At 43.9% G+C, this 14462-nt stretch overlaps 1 protein-coding gene across 1 annotated transcript; it reads right to left on the reverse strand.

The window, feature by feature from the left end:
- Window positions 1–5596: 5596 nt before the first annotated feature.
- OXSM (3-oxoacyl-ACP synthase, mitochondrial) lies at window positions 5597–11679 on the reverse strand. Its single transcript, XM_050892101.1, has 3 exons — window positions 11639–11679; window positions 8957–9974; window positions 5597–6203 (listed from the first exon to the last, which is right to left on the reverse strand). The coding sequence occupies exons 2-3, from the start codon at window positions 9937–9939 to the stop codon at window positions 5801–5803; spliced, it is 1386 nt and encodes a 461-aa protein (XP_050748058.1). The 5' UTR covers window positions 9940–9974; window positions 11639–11679; the 3' UTR covers window positions 5597–5800.
- Window positions 11680–14462: the final 2783 nt, after the last annotated feature.

Raw genomic sequence — 14462 nt, forward strand, 5'->3', positions numbered from 1 at the left:
GAAAACATGCTGACCTGTGACTAAATAGAGTCATTCTGTTAGTTAGCTTTTTGTTCAAAAGGATGCTCTGTATGCCTTGAAATAATTACAGTTTAGTATACACTTACTCTTAATTTTTATTATCATATTAGAAAACTATGAATCATAATTTTACTGAAAAGAAAACCTTTTGCTCAGGACTTCTTTCAAGCTTTAACTGGATGTGAATTTGAAATCATTTAGGAACTGGCAAGACATTATTTTATAAATTCTTTAATTAGTAAAAAATGTGCTGTATGTCTATGAGGAAAGCTTACACACACTGAACTAAACTAACCTGAGTAAACGGAAATTGAGGAATATATTCTCTTTACACTTGCAGAACAAGCTATAGAAGTCCAAAACGAAATAAGATTTATCATTTTAACAAACTGTTTCTAGAGACAGACAGTAATTAACCCTGAGCAGTGGCTGGACTTCTGTAAGATTTCAGCAAACATATGCTGCTTGCATTTTTCTATAATACAATTTTTTACTAGGTTCCTTTAAATAAATGAGTTCATGTAAGTTGTCATAATTCCAATTTTTGTTTCAAATGTATTTATTTCTAAAAAGATTAGTTTAAGTAAAAATCTTTGATTCAAACCAAAACAATATTTTAAATAATCTACTTTTACCTGGCTTCCACCTCACCAATGAGTAAATAACTGGGACTGAGAGATTTCTCAAATGACATTCACGTTCTTAGTCTCAATGCACATTTCAACAAGGAAACCTGACGCGATTATCAGTAGCAGCCAGGAATCTGGCTGTTTTTTTGTTGAAGGGATAGGTATATTCAGATAGATGTTTCTTTAAACATCAGTTGGATTGCTAAAAACTATCACAGTTTCAATGCTTTTAATATGGTCTCCCATAACATCCTTACTGACAAACAGATGAAGTATGAACTAGATAAGTAGATAGTGAAGTGGATTGAAAACTGGTGAACTGCTGGGCTTAAAGGATTGTCATCAGTGGCGTGAAGTCCAGCTGGACACCAGACACTCTAGTGGAGTACCCCAGAGATGTATTCTGCGACCAGTACAGTTTAACAATTTCATTAATGACCTAGACAATGGGATAGAGTCCTCAGCAAGTTGGCTGATGATACAAAACTGGGAGGAGCAGTTGATACACCAGATGGATGTGCTGCCATCCAGAGGGACTTGCACAGGCTGGAGAAATGGGCTGACAGGTACCTCATGGAGTTCAACAAAGGGAAATGCCAAGTCCTGCACCTGGGAAGGGACAACCCCATGCACCATTCCCTCTCAGGCTAACCAGCTGGAAAGCAGCTTGGCAGAAAAAGACCTGATGGTCCTGATGGACCAGCTGCCCTTGCAGCAAAGGTGGCCAAAAGCATCATGGGCCGCATTAGGAAGAGAAGCAGCAGCAGGCTGTGGGAGATGATCCTTCCCCTCTACTCAGCACTGATGAGACACATCTCCAGTGCTGGGTCCAGTTCTGGGCTCCCCAGTACATGAGAAACATGGACATACTGGAGCAAGTCCAGAGAACGGCCACAAAGATGATGAAGGAACTGGAGCATCTGACATATGAAGGGAGGCTGAGAGAGCTAGGACTGTTCAGCCTGGAGAAGAGAAGGCTTTAGGGGGTCTTATCCATGTGTATAAATACCTGATGAGGGGAATGAAGAAGAGGGAGCCAGACTCTCCTCAGTAGTGTTCAGTGAAAGGATAAAAGGGAATGGGCACAAATTTAAATACAGGAAATTCCATTTAGGTGAAAGAAACTTCTTACAGTGAGGGTGACTGGGCACTGGCATAGGTTGCCCAGAGAGGTTGTGGAGTCTCCATCCTTGGAGACACTCAAAACCCAGCTGGACATGGCCCTGAGCAACCTGCTCTAGCTGACCCTGCTTTGAGCAGGGAGGGCTGGACTAGGTGATCTCCAGAGGTGCCTTCCAGCCTCGGCTACTCTGTGATCCTGCCTGGAGCATTTGGCTCTCACAATTGTGTTGCACCACTTAAGAAGTAGGCTTCAAAACAAACAATATACCAGCATTTCCAGGCCTTGCTGATCAGACTGTAACTCCAAGCTTATGAGTCTAAATATTAAGCTTTTTTTAATCCAAACTCTGGACCATTACATCTCTCAATTATTAAGATGAAGGGAGCATTTTAAGGGAAAGCATTCCATTTTAATATGTTTGTCAATGTGCCCACTTAATAGTTTAGCAACAGAGAGAGACCTATTTTCCTTTTATGTTTGCAGCTACCATAATAAAGCAGTAATTAGCAGTAAGTAGTCCCTGATCACCTCAGTGGGGTATGTGACAAAAAGAGATGACTCCAAACAAATACATAAAAATGAAACCTATACAAACAGAATTCAAATATACAGGGGTTAAACTTTGGCTCTATTCATTTTTTAAAAAATGTTAATTCCCTACAGGGCACACTATTTACTACTGCATCTAGGCCTCTTAAAAAAACACCTAAAATAACTATTGTCACAAAGCTTTCATGGTTTAAAGGTTACCTGCAGCAGATGATTAAATTGCAATGAGCTGAAGTGAGGAGAAAGATCTTTTAATCATTTCAGTTTCTGTTTTATTTTTCTGTGTGACAGTATAATCTGTCTTTTCATGGTTGGTACACAAGAGTCTGCATCCAACACTCCTGGGGCCACGATCTCTGCTATCAGAGGGAAAGGGAAGCATATCTCTCTGTCACAGTATTAATTACAGCTCTGCAGCTATGTAACAAGATCGGGTGAGTTCAGTTAGACTGTACTTCACGTCCACAATAATGCAGCACTATCTAGTCTTCCCATATTCCACCCTGGATTACAACTACCTGAAAAAATACTATCTCCAGAAGAAACTTGCTGTATGATTTCCTCCAAATTCACAACCCTGCTGCTAGCTCTCTCCTGGAGGCTGAATTCTTTAAAGCAATTCCTTTTTGCATATAATTTGCAGAGAGTAATGTTGAATTTCATATTCTGCCTTTTATATTGCATGCAATCCAGATCCTCATTCATTGTACTGCTACTATTAATTATCACAAGCTAAGAGGTTTGTAGGTATTTTTCCCGAGAGCAAATTCCCATACTCTCTCTAGTTTGTATGCTTTTACATTTTCCCTTTGGTAATATATTATTTTACTTTCAGGCTTATTATTCATTAATCTATTTTGGACCGCATTGTTCTGTATGAGCTCAGCTTCTGAAAGAGTCTTAATCATTCTCCGACCGCATTTTTCTCATCATTCTCTCTAACTTTCTATTCAGTAAAGACAGCAAATGCAAAAATTATGCTGTTCCCTATCAGCATTCAGACCATTTGTATAAATAATGAGGTTTCAGAGTACTGCTAAGCCTCATGATAGCCCATTAGTAATCTCTTTCCAGAATGAAATTTACCTATAGTATAGCTACTTTATATATCCTTTATTTTAAATCCAGTGAGTTACTTCGCCTCCACTTACACGGGTCAAAGGCTAAGACTGACATTTTCAAGAAGAAAACTGGTGAAAAGCCTTTTAATAAACTAACCCACCAATAGGGATATCCGACTTCACTCAGATCTGCGCTATCAATCGAGGCACTACTTGGCTAAGATGCTGATGGGTGCCAGAAGGAACAGCCAGAGTCCTTTACTTGTTCTTTGCACGAGACAATCTAAACCACCATCAATATGTCAGCCTTACGTATAATTTCATTTTCCTGTTCTCTTTCTTCCCCTTTCTCATCCTCAACACAAGGCCTAGATTTATTTCTTGCATATGCTTTTTTTTTTTTTTGCTAAAAGATTCCTTGTTTTTCCAAGTTTGGCTAGTTCTATTTTTCCATTTTGGCAGAACAACCAGGGGTTGTTTTTCCTTTCTGTGTAACTACTTTTTAAATGCTCAATACCATATTTGAATATCTACCTTGCTATTCTTGTCCAAAGTTTCAGAACAAAACAGGTTATCGCCTACTGATTCTATCCCTATGCCACACGGAAGATGTATAGGCCGTGCTGTATGCATACTTCACTGTTACCACTCCATGCCATGGCTAATGACGTAACACAAAACATGGAAATGAATAAAGCTGAAAAGTAAATGAACCACTGTCAGAAATCTTATGAACTCCTATACTATTGTCTCGTGAGTGTCATCTGCGTGGAAGAACGTGCATAAGTCTATGATATTTGAAACCACTTACGATGACGAAAAAGGCAGAATTAGAAATGGAACAGGTAACAAAGGGGAGCTCAGTCATAAACCTTGTATCATCACACAATATGTCATCGAGTCACAACTGTGGAGTCTGTATTGGGTTTGCGTGGCAAGGTTTGGTAGCAGGAGGGCTACAGGGGTGGCTTCTGTGAGAAGCTGCTAGAAGCTTCCCCCATGTCCAATAGAGCCAATGCCAGCCGGCTCCAAGACAGACCTGCTGCTGGCCTAGGCTGAGCCCATCAGCGACGGTGGTAGCGCCTCTGTGGTAACGTATTTAAGAAGGGGGGAAAAAAAACTGTGAAAAAGCAGCCCGAGAGAGTAGTGCGAATATGTGAGAGGAACAACTCTGCAGACACCAAGGTCAGTGAAGAAGGAGAGGGAGGAGGTGCTCTAGGCGCCAGAGCAGAGATTCCCCTGCAGCCCGTGGGGAAGCCCATGGTGAGGCAGGCTGTCCCCCTGCAGCCCATGGAGGTCCACGGTGGAGCAGATATCCACCTGCAGCCCGTGGAGGACCCCACGCCGGAGCAGGTGGATGTGCCTGAAGGAGGCTGTGACCCCGTGGGAAGCCCACACTGTAGCAGGCTCCTGGCAGGACCTGTGGACCCGTGGAGAGAGCAGCCCACGCTGGAGCAGGTTTGCTGGCAGGACTTGTGACCCCGTGGGGGACCCACGCTGGAGCAGTCTGCTCCTGAAGGACTGCACCCCATGGAAGGGACCCACACTGGAGCAGTTCGTGAAGAACTGCAGCCCATGGGAAGGACTCACGTTGCAGAAGTTCATGGAGGACTGTCTCCTGTGGGAGGGACCGCACGCTGGAGGAGGGAAAGAGTGTGAGGAGTCCTCCCCCCAAGGAGGAAGGAGTGGCAGAAATAACATGTGATGAACTGACCACAACCCCCATTCCCCATCCCCCTGCACCTCTCGGGGGGAGGAGGTAGAGAAAATCAGGAGTAAAGTTAAGCCCAGAAAGAAGGGAGGGGTGGGGGGAAGGTGTTTTTAAGATTTGGTTTTGTTTCTCATTATCCTACTCTGATTTGATTGGCAATAAATTAATTTTTTTTCCCCAAGTTGAGTCTGTTTTGCCCATGACAGTAATTGCGGAGTGATCTCCCTGTTGATCTCGACCCATGAGCCTTTCATTGTATTTTCTCTCCCCTGTCCAGCTTAGGAGGGGAGTGGTAGAGCGGCTTTGGTGGGCACCTGGCATCCAGCTAGGGTCAACCCACCACAGAGTCCTAACTTGTTAGCCAGCCCCCCTTTTGCATAAATGTTCCCGAGCAATTTCTGTGCCACATGCATATGAAAAATCTATTCTAATGAAGTAAAAATACAGAATGATCAATGTCTCCTCTTCTAGTCAAGAACAAAAACTTCTTTACCACACAAAGAACAGGTCTTTTATTTCTCTTTATTAAAATGAGTAAAAGAAGTTCCCTCTTTCTAAAATTACTGATGTAAATGTTAGGATGAATAACATTCTTACGTATCAAACAAGCAATTGTCAAAGCTGAGAAAAGATCACAGTACACACCAAGGGTGGCAGTACAGAAAATCATTGTCAGTGCCATTTTTCACAACATGCACAGCATAAGTTACACACTCGCAAAGCACAAAGTTGCATTAGTACCGCCAAAGCCAAATGAATTTGTGAGTGCAATACGCCGTTTTTCAGTTTTCCACTCCTGAGCTGTTAACGGAACATAATTGAGATCAAACTCTGCCTCTGTTTTCTGTAAGTTTAGAGTAGGTGGCAAAATTCCATGGTAACAGGACAGTGCAGTGAAAGCTGCTTCAATAGCTCCTGCAGCCCCCAAGAGATGTCCCGTTGCTCCTTTTGTTGAGGAAACTGCAATATCACGTGAGTGATCTTTAAAAAGTCTCTTGATTGCTTGATTCTCAGCAGCATCTCCTAGAGGTGTAGAAGTCGCATGTGCATTGACATATGTTATGTCTTCAGGTTTGATCCCAGAATCTTTTATTGCTGCAGACATACACCTACGGAAAAAAAAACGGCAGAATGCTGAATTTCCCATTGTATTTTTGTCACTAATACACATGTACAAACCAAAAGCAAAAGCAAAGGGTGTTTTAAAATGTTTATCAAATGTGAAAACTTGCATGACATACTTTACCAGAGATGTAAATGACAAGAGATGGATTCATCTAACTAAGCACACTAGCACCTACATTTAGCCACTCGAGAAAGACAGTAGTGGTGAGGCCCACTATAAAATCAGACTTGCTGCTAAGAATTCCACAGTTGGGAAAAATACAAAGAGAAAGAAAGAAGATGTAACAAACAATCTCTACAGACTATGTTAATATATCAAAGACCCTTTTCAATGCAAAATTTGAAAACATTTGCGAGAGAAATAACTACCTGAAATTACTACAAAAATTTAGGTTCCCTCCATTTCTCTAGTGTAGCGACACATTAACGTAACATTCAGTACAATGGTCCAAGAAATCCCCTTCCCATTGTAAGTGAAAAGAAGATTCCCTAGTTTTTACATTTTATTTCCCCTCATATTTACAGTATTAGGGAATTAGGAATAAAAATTGCTCTATCAAACAAAAATATTGGGAAATGAAAGAAAAATTCTGCAGTCATCCTCCTCGTGAGCGTCTTTCGCCTGCTTTCCAGAGGCTAGATGTCCCTGCCCCTGCAGCAGCAAGGAGATAGCACAAATTCTTATATATAAAATGAAATTTACTGAAAGTGACACTCTTCTACTCTGACCATATGTTCCATTCCGACTCCTGATGACCTGTGGACTGTGACTGCCTCTATAAAACACGCTCTTTTATGGAAATCACAGAAAGATCGATACAGCTCCATACTGTGATTTTCTCACAGATTTCCCACAGAAAGAAGGGGATGAATCACACATCTCTCCTTGCACATACAGCTTAACGAAGTATCTCTGAGCAAAGGACAATTGACTCTTCTGAAATTTATGAAAAATAAGTAAATAAAAAAGATAAAAAAAAAGATAGCACAGGCTGCTGGACAAATTTAAATATCTCCAGTACAGCCTTCTACCCTCAAAAGCATCCAGCTTAGCTTAGGTTGGAGGCCGCTGATGCTCACTGTCACTACGTAGTAAGCCAACATTGAGGCAAAAAAGATTACTGATCAACTGTGAGGGAAACAGATACATTAATTTAATTAAATAAGTCAGCTGCAAGGAACATATTTACTTAAGGAGATAACAGATTAATTGTGTAGAACACACTTTATATCCACACTTCTGAGTCTGGCTTTGCCTCTACTTTCCGGCAGGTTTATTCCAACATATGTATTAGTCTCCAACTGAAGTAGTTATTAGAAGATGACAAAAAATATATTCCCTGAAATTTTTTGACGTGGCAAATAAAATTCCTACAGAAAAGTAAGAGAAGCATATACATTTCAGATTTAATCCATACACCACTGCAGTAACAAAATATTGGTTTGAAGACTGTATTAAAATGTATTATCTCATCTCAGGGGTGGAAAGGCTCAACATTTTGGAGATACCAAGATTAACTTTCCACTACTTCCCACTGTGAATTTAATTTATATGCTACTGCAATCATAAAATATACAAAAATTCTGTTACAATATATTGCCATATCATCTCAAGGGTAAACAAGTCTGAAAATCTGAGATAAGACACCCCTGATTACTCAACTCACACCTAAGTCTGCACAACAACTAAATATGAGTCCAATAGCATAAAGGGAAATCTGGTATATTACACTTCTTGAAAAATCTGTTAATCCAATAAAGATGCAAACACAGCTTTACAATACCATACAGAAGCTTGATCTATTTGTGCACTGATATATTGAATTTTGTTATTAAATATTCACATACATTCAGAATAATGCAAACTAAATCTTTACTAAAGATTCCAATGTCAGCAATAGTATTCACCCTACACAAAGCTCGCGAACGGTTTACACATGTAATTTAACTGACAATTTAATTAGGTCAATGTTAAAGATTAGATGAATATCATCTACTTGTGAACTGTTTTTGATGAGATTAACAATGATGAAGTTTTACCATCTCACTAAACAGTACTAAAGTGTATTTCTGCTATGCCCCCCCGCAACACTCTTAGCTGCATCAGAATGTAGTATTTAAACATGATTGTAGCACCGGCATATGATCTAAACAGTTACCCTATGAAGAACCGAAGTCTTTTCTAAATAAGAATAGCCACAGTTAACGCTAATTACATGTACGGTAATTATTCTAACAAACCAGATCCTCCAAGGGCTCTATAGCTTTCATCACTTGGGACTTCTTTAGGAACGTTTTTCCCCTTTCAGACCACAACAAATGACATGACCTGCTTTTGCAGTGGGGTCTCTCTTTTCTATGGATAAAGGGTGAAGGAGAACCTGAAAAGGTTTTATCATACCACAAAAATCTTAAAAAAGAGGTTTCCATTGAGACTTGTGTGAACAGCTGTAGGCACCAAACGCAAAGTATTTTCACATAGAGAAAGTTTTTGTAACTCTATGCAAAAAGGCTGATTCTAGCAAGAACTGGCCTTCACCTTGTTACTAAAAAAAGAAAGCTGGGGCAAAACCTTACCAGAAGCTCTTTCATTTTTCAGATTAAGTTTTCAGGCTTTTGGAATATTAATTCAAGATTGAACAGCATTTCTCTCGGAAGAGCATACAATAACAGAAACACATGTACCCACTACAATTAACATATGAAGTAGTCATCATAATCAACATATAGTTCTTACCTGAAGGCACCATCTCCCTCTGGATCAGGTGCTGTTATGTGGCAAGCATCACCAGACAGTCCATAACCTAAAATTTCTGCATAGATCCTAGCACCTCTTTGTACAGCGTGTTCATACTCTTCTAAGACCAGCACAGCAGCACCCTCTCCCATTACAAACCCTTCTCTCTGCGAATCAAACGGTCGACACGCCATTTTAGGGCTTGCGTTAAAACTCGTGCTGAGGGCCCGAGCTCTTGCAAATCCAGCCAAGGACAAAGGACTAATGCAAGCCTCAGTCCCTCCAGCCAACATGACATCAGCATCACCAGCGGCAATAAATCTAAAGGAGTCTCCCACAGCATGTGCGCCTGTGGTACAAGCAGTCGACACAGCATGATTCGGCCCTTTCAGTTGGTATTTAATGCTGATCTGGCCTGCTGCCATATTGACTAAAATCTTTGGGACAAAGAACGGGCTGACCTTGTTATAACCCTTTGTTTTAAATAAAGCAGCTGTATCAGAAATCTCTTCCAGTGGAACCATTCCCATCCCAATTGCCACACCGGCACTTAGGCAATCCTGTTCAGACTGGGGAGACCAGCCGGAGTCCTTCATTGCTAGCTCTGCTGCACCGATGGCCATCACAGTGGCAGAACTCATGGATTTGATCTCCGACTTCGACACAAAGCTTTCTTCACTGAACTGACCCTCCTCATTTCCCCTTGGCACACAAGCAGCCACTTTACATGGAATGCTTGCATATTCTTCCCCGTCTAGCGATGCAATCCCACTGTCTCCTTGGAGAAGGTGCTTCCACACAAACTGAGTCCCCACACCAAGAGGGGACACTAAGCCAATACCTGTAACAACTACTTTCCTTCGACATGCAGGCAGTGACTTGCTGAAAGCTCTTCTATGGTTTCGTAAACACAGATTTAAATTTAGACTCCGGAGATGAAGATTTGCAACCTTTAATAGATCCCGCGAGCACTGTGAGAACATGGTGGAAATCAATCACTTCAAGCACATTCCTGTAACTGGGCAGGGGGGGGGGGGGGGGGAGACAAACACAACAATAAAGCAGCCAATGTGAAAAACATTCCAAGTACGCTAAATTAATAACCTGCTTTTTACATGAAAGCCTATTTTCAACCCTGCAGAAAGGGATGTAGTTTCTGTGTCTGTAATCAGGAATAGTATGTGTTATGGCAGACAGGGCATAGAAACAAATTCACTTTGTGAATGCGCCTAGTGGGCTCTTCTAGCTTAAGCTGCTAATGAATATGACTTTGTACCACTGTGGACTGCGAGGCACTCTCTGGTTTTGCTGCAAAACTCCCCCCAGGGCTTTAACCACCAGCTGGCTGGAGGTATCAACAATGAGCATTAACAGCTTCATTCTTCTAAGGGAGAAAGTGTGTGTTCACCTGAAAGCATATGTCCTATCATTGTCATGTTAAGGATGTTGTCATCTCAACCTTTATGTCAGGCAGAATGGTCTAGAAAACTCAGGAGTCAAGAAACTCTTCCTGCTTCTGCCACCAAGGCAATCACATATCTTGGACAAGACTCCTCATCTTTCTACCTCCACCTACCCTTTCTCAGCCCTGGGGTATTTAGACTGTCAGAGGACAGTATCTCAAGTGCGTTTGAGCAAGACGTACCACACCACCACCTCCCTTGAAGGTCACACCGCCAGACCCCACATATCGTGGGGCGTGTCAAGCGATGGCGGAAGGCCGCTGCTGAGCACAAGTACTTCAGGTGGGACAGGAGGACCATGCCAAGCAGTAACGCCGCAGCCCCTCTCTCTCGCCTTGCCTTGGCCACCGCCAGGTCCGGAGCTGGTCTGATCGCATGCATGCGGCATGCTGGAGCAGGGCAGAGGCTGCAGCACAGCTCTGTCAACACCTACGATACAGGCTTCAACAGGTCGCCTGCTTTTCGCCTCACAAAAAGGGCACCGTGGCATCGCCAACTCTTTGGTAAAACATAGGGAGCTGTAGGAGGACCACATGGGGCTGCCGGCCTAACGCACTCCTGCTACAAGACACGGACCCGCTCTTTCCTGCGGCAGCACAAGTACACAGCAGCGTTATTAAAAAATAAAAAGCTAAAAATAGCGCTTACTAATGCAAATTTTTTTTTAAAGGAGCCTACTTTAAATCCTCATCCAAATTTGTCATTTTAATTTTTTAAGCCCATTAGCCTAGATTTCATTTAAAAAGTCAATATAGATAGGTCTTTAAAGCAGCGCGTGCCTAACAGCCACATACAGCTTTTAATAAAATGCCATCAACCGGTGTAAAATAATTAGGAGGCCTCGTACTGACCCAACCAAATGCTACGTTACCTACTGTGCGCGCCAAAGAGAAAAACAAGCGGGGGGCAATCTCCCCCGGCAACAAGAGCTATCGGACGTCACCGGGTGGTTAAGGGGCATTAACTACTTCTAATGTTTAAACCAGGAGTTAAACCCTGACGCCACTGGACTCCCCTGCCCCACCCCACCCTTCAGCCTCGGCCGCCGGGGCGGGGCCGCTCCGCCCCGCCTGGCCCGCCATTGCCGTCCCGCCCAGCTCCGCTAGGGGCAGCCTCTCCCGCGGCTCCGCCGGTCGGGCTGGGAGGGTGGGCTAGTCCTCCCGCTCCCGGCAGGGGCCGGGAAGCCCCCGCCTCCCTCCGTCCTAGCCCTCAGCGGTACCTCCGCCGGCCGCGCTCCCCCCCCAGCTCTGCGATGGTTGGCTCTACCTCCCTCTCCCGTTCCGACAGTGCGGGGCCGCACCACCCGGGAAGTGGGGGGGGGAAGGAGGGGGGAAGGAGGGGGGAGGGCGGCGGGCGCGCGACGGCGTTGTAGCCGATCCCCGATGTCACGATTGGTGAGGAGCCGCGCGAGCGAATCGGTAACTCGGCGGTGGACTGCGCGGCCCGGCGGCGCTTCCCGCTCCCTGCGCGCGGAGGAGGGCGGCCGCGACGCTGCGGGGGGCGGTGGCGGCGTGGCCCTGCCCGGCCCGCCTGGCCCCGCCCCGCGGTGGCCAGTGGAGGCGGGAAGGGAGAGCGGCCGCGTAAGTAGCCTGAGAACTGGAGAAGCAAGGAAATCACTTCCTCCCCCAAACCACGCATTTAAAACGCGCAAAAGAAGAGTAAAAAAAACCCCAAACGAACCCACGGTCTCAGTGGAATAATACGCGAGAGGGTAACGCCAAGGTCGTGAGGGAAACCTTGTCGTTTCCCATCGGTTTCCTTAATGCCGCATGCGTACTGCAACACATCTCAGCACCGAGCTGGTAGGAACTGTCAAAACTCCGGCGGTAAACAGTCCGTAACCATGTAATTCAAGGCCATCACACGCACGTGCATGAGGAGCTCTTCAGGACCTTACAGCCTCTTCCAGGCCCGTTTTATATTCCACCATAACTAATTCCTTAGCACAGTTTTCCTGCCTGCACTTCGTTCCCTTGCTCTAGTCGCGATCCCCATCTGATCCCTGTTCTGCTATCTGCACCCCTCAGATCTCCATCCTTCACCGGCTCCCAACTTTGCTGTCACATTCCTGGCAGAAAAAGGACCTGGGGGTGTTGGTTGACAGCCAGCTGAATGTGAGCCAGCAGTGTGCCCAGGTGGCCAAGAAGGCCAATAGCATCCTGGCTTGTGTCAGAAATAGTGTGGCCAGCAGGACTAGGGAACTGATCATCCCCCTGTACTCGGCACTGGTGAGGCCGCACCTCGAATACTGTGTTCAGTTCTGGGCCCCTCACTGCAAGAAAGACACTGAGGTGCTGGAGCGTGCCCAAAGAAGGGCAACGAAGCTGGTGAAGGGTCTAGGAACAAGTCTTATGAGGAGCGGCTGAGGGAACTGGCGTTGTTTAGCCTGGAGAAAAGGAGGCTGAGGGGAGACCTTATCGCTCTCTACAACTACCTGAAAGGAGGTTGTAGTGAGGTGGGTGTCAGTCTCTTCTCCCAAGTAACAAGGGACAAGACAAGAAGAAAAGGCCTCCAGTTGCACCAGGGGAGGTTTAGGTTGGATATTACGAAAAATTTCTTCACGGAAAGGGTTGTCAAGCATTGGAACAGGCTGCCCAGGGAAGTGGTGGAGTCACCATCCCTGGAGGTATTTAAAAGATGTGCGGATGTGGTGCTTAGGGACATGGTTTAGTGGTGGACTTGGCAGTGTTAGGTTAACGGTTGGACTCCATGATCTCAAAGGTCTTTTCCAACCTATGTATGAAAGTGTGCTCCTCCACATGGATGCTGAAATGCTGGTAGAGAAGACAGAGGTAAACAAAGACAAGTTGATCACTGACTTTACAGGAGTGTCTTGAAGATACACGTACAAATACACCAACAGCACCAATCCACAAAAGTAAACTATTTGTTGTTGCTGGTTCCAGATGTAGTGCACGATCTGAACTGAGAGCAAGCTGCTAGCTATGCCTGAGACGGCATGTAGGAACAAAAACTTTACTTAAGAAAGACAGTGGCACCATACTTAAAACACATGAATTCCAAGACCTATCATGGCAGAGCATAAAATGTGTGCCAAAGTCTCATCAACAAAGACTTGAAGCACCTACTGCAGGAAAAAGAAAAAAAAAAAAACAGATGCCAAAAAGGAGGGAAATGCAATATTTGATACAGATAAAAATAAACAGTTGTGTAGATTTTTTTTTTTTTATGAAGGGTCTGTATTTAACTTCCTTTTAGAAATAACATTCCTTGGACATTTAAGGTGTTAGTAATTTGTTGGAAGTTGGCACTTGGTTTTCTAATTTTTTCACACCATTTTCCTATGAGCACTTCCAAAGCATTGTTTACAAATGCTATACTTATATGCATTATGTACTTATGTTACACGTATAGCAGTATAGTTAACTTTAAATTTGAGAGGGCAGTCAACATTAACAGTCACATGCCTATATGAAAAGCATGGAAAGGAAGTTAAAAGCTGAAGCAGCAGCCAAGAAACATGGCATCATCTTAAATTAAAATTTTATTACTTTAGTACAAATTCCATTATTTTGAGGGCTGAACTAGTGACTTTTAAACTATGCTAGCAATAATAACTGTAATCTCAGCAAAAGTGAATTACCTTAGTTTAAATCTCAGCTTTTGTAAGGGATAGGTACCACCTTCTTAAAAAATCGTAGAAGCTGAGCAGAGTGACCTGTCACAAGCAGCCAGCAGACCTGGAGTATAACGTCAACTCATAATCACAAGCCAGCCTGAATTTTAAAGACCTCTTTTACTTGGAACTTTGAAAATCTTGCGTTCTTATGAAAGCAAAGCCCCACAGACCTTTTTGTCCGGGATTCTTCAATGCCAATTCCTTCACGAACAGCACAAACCAGACGTCTAGACAAAGCAGACACAGGAACTAGGGTTTTTTTTCTCTTCGTTTGGACACACGTTGGGTAGGGCCGGACAAGGTGCCAAGGCGGGGGCGAGCAGCTACAGTAGCGTTCCCGCCCTTGTAGCCTAGGTGAGGCTGAATGTGTGGCACCAACAGAGAGCGCAAGCAAACAAGGACG

This window comes from Gymnogyps californianus, chromosome 2 (genome assembly GCF_018139145.2).
Source record: "Gymnogyps californianus isolate 813 chromosome 2, ASM1813914v2, whole genome shotgun sequence".
In the NCBI taxonomy this organism is placed as follows: Eukaryota; Metazoa; Chordata; class Aves; order Accipitriformes; family Cathartidae; genus Gymnogyps; species Gymnogyps californianus.

Bases quoted from the DNA above. Each gene is read 5' to 3' on its own strand.
- OXSM (XM_050892101.1), bottom strand. From the start codon at position 9,939: ATGTTCTCACAGTGCTCGCGGGATCTATTAAAGGTTGCAAATCTTCAT. The intron at 6,204-8,956 runs GTAAGAACTATA...TTTTTTCCGTAG, and splicing joins GAGGGAGATGGTGCCTTCAG to GTGTATGTCTGCAGCAATAA.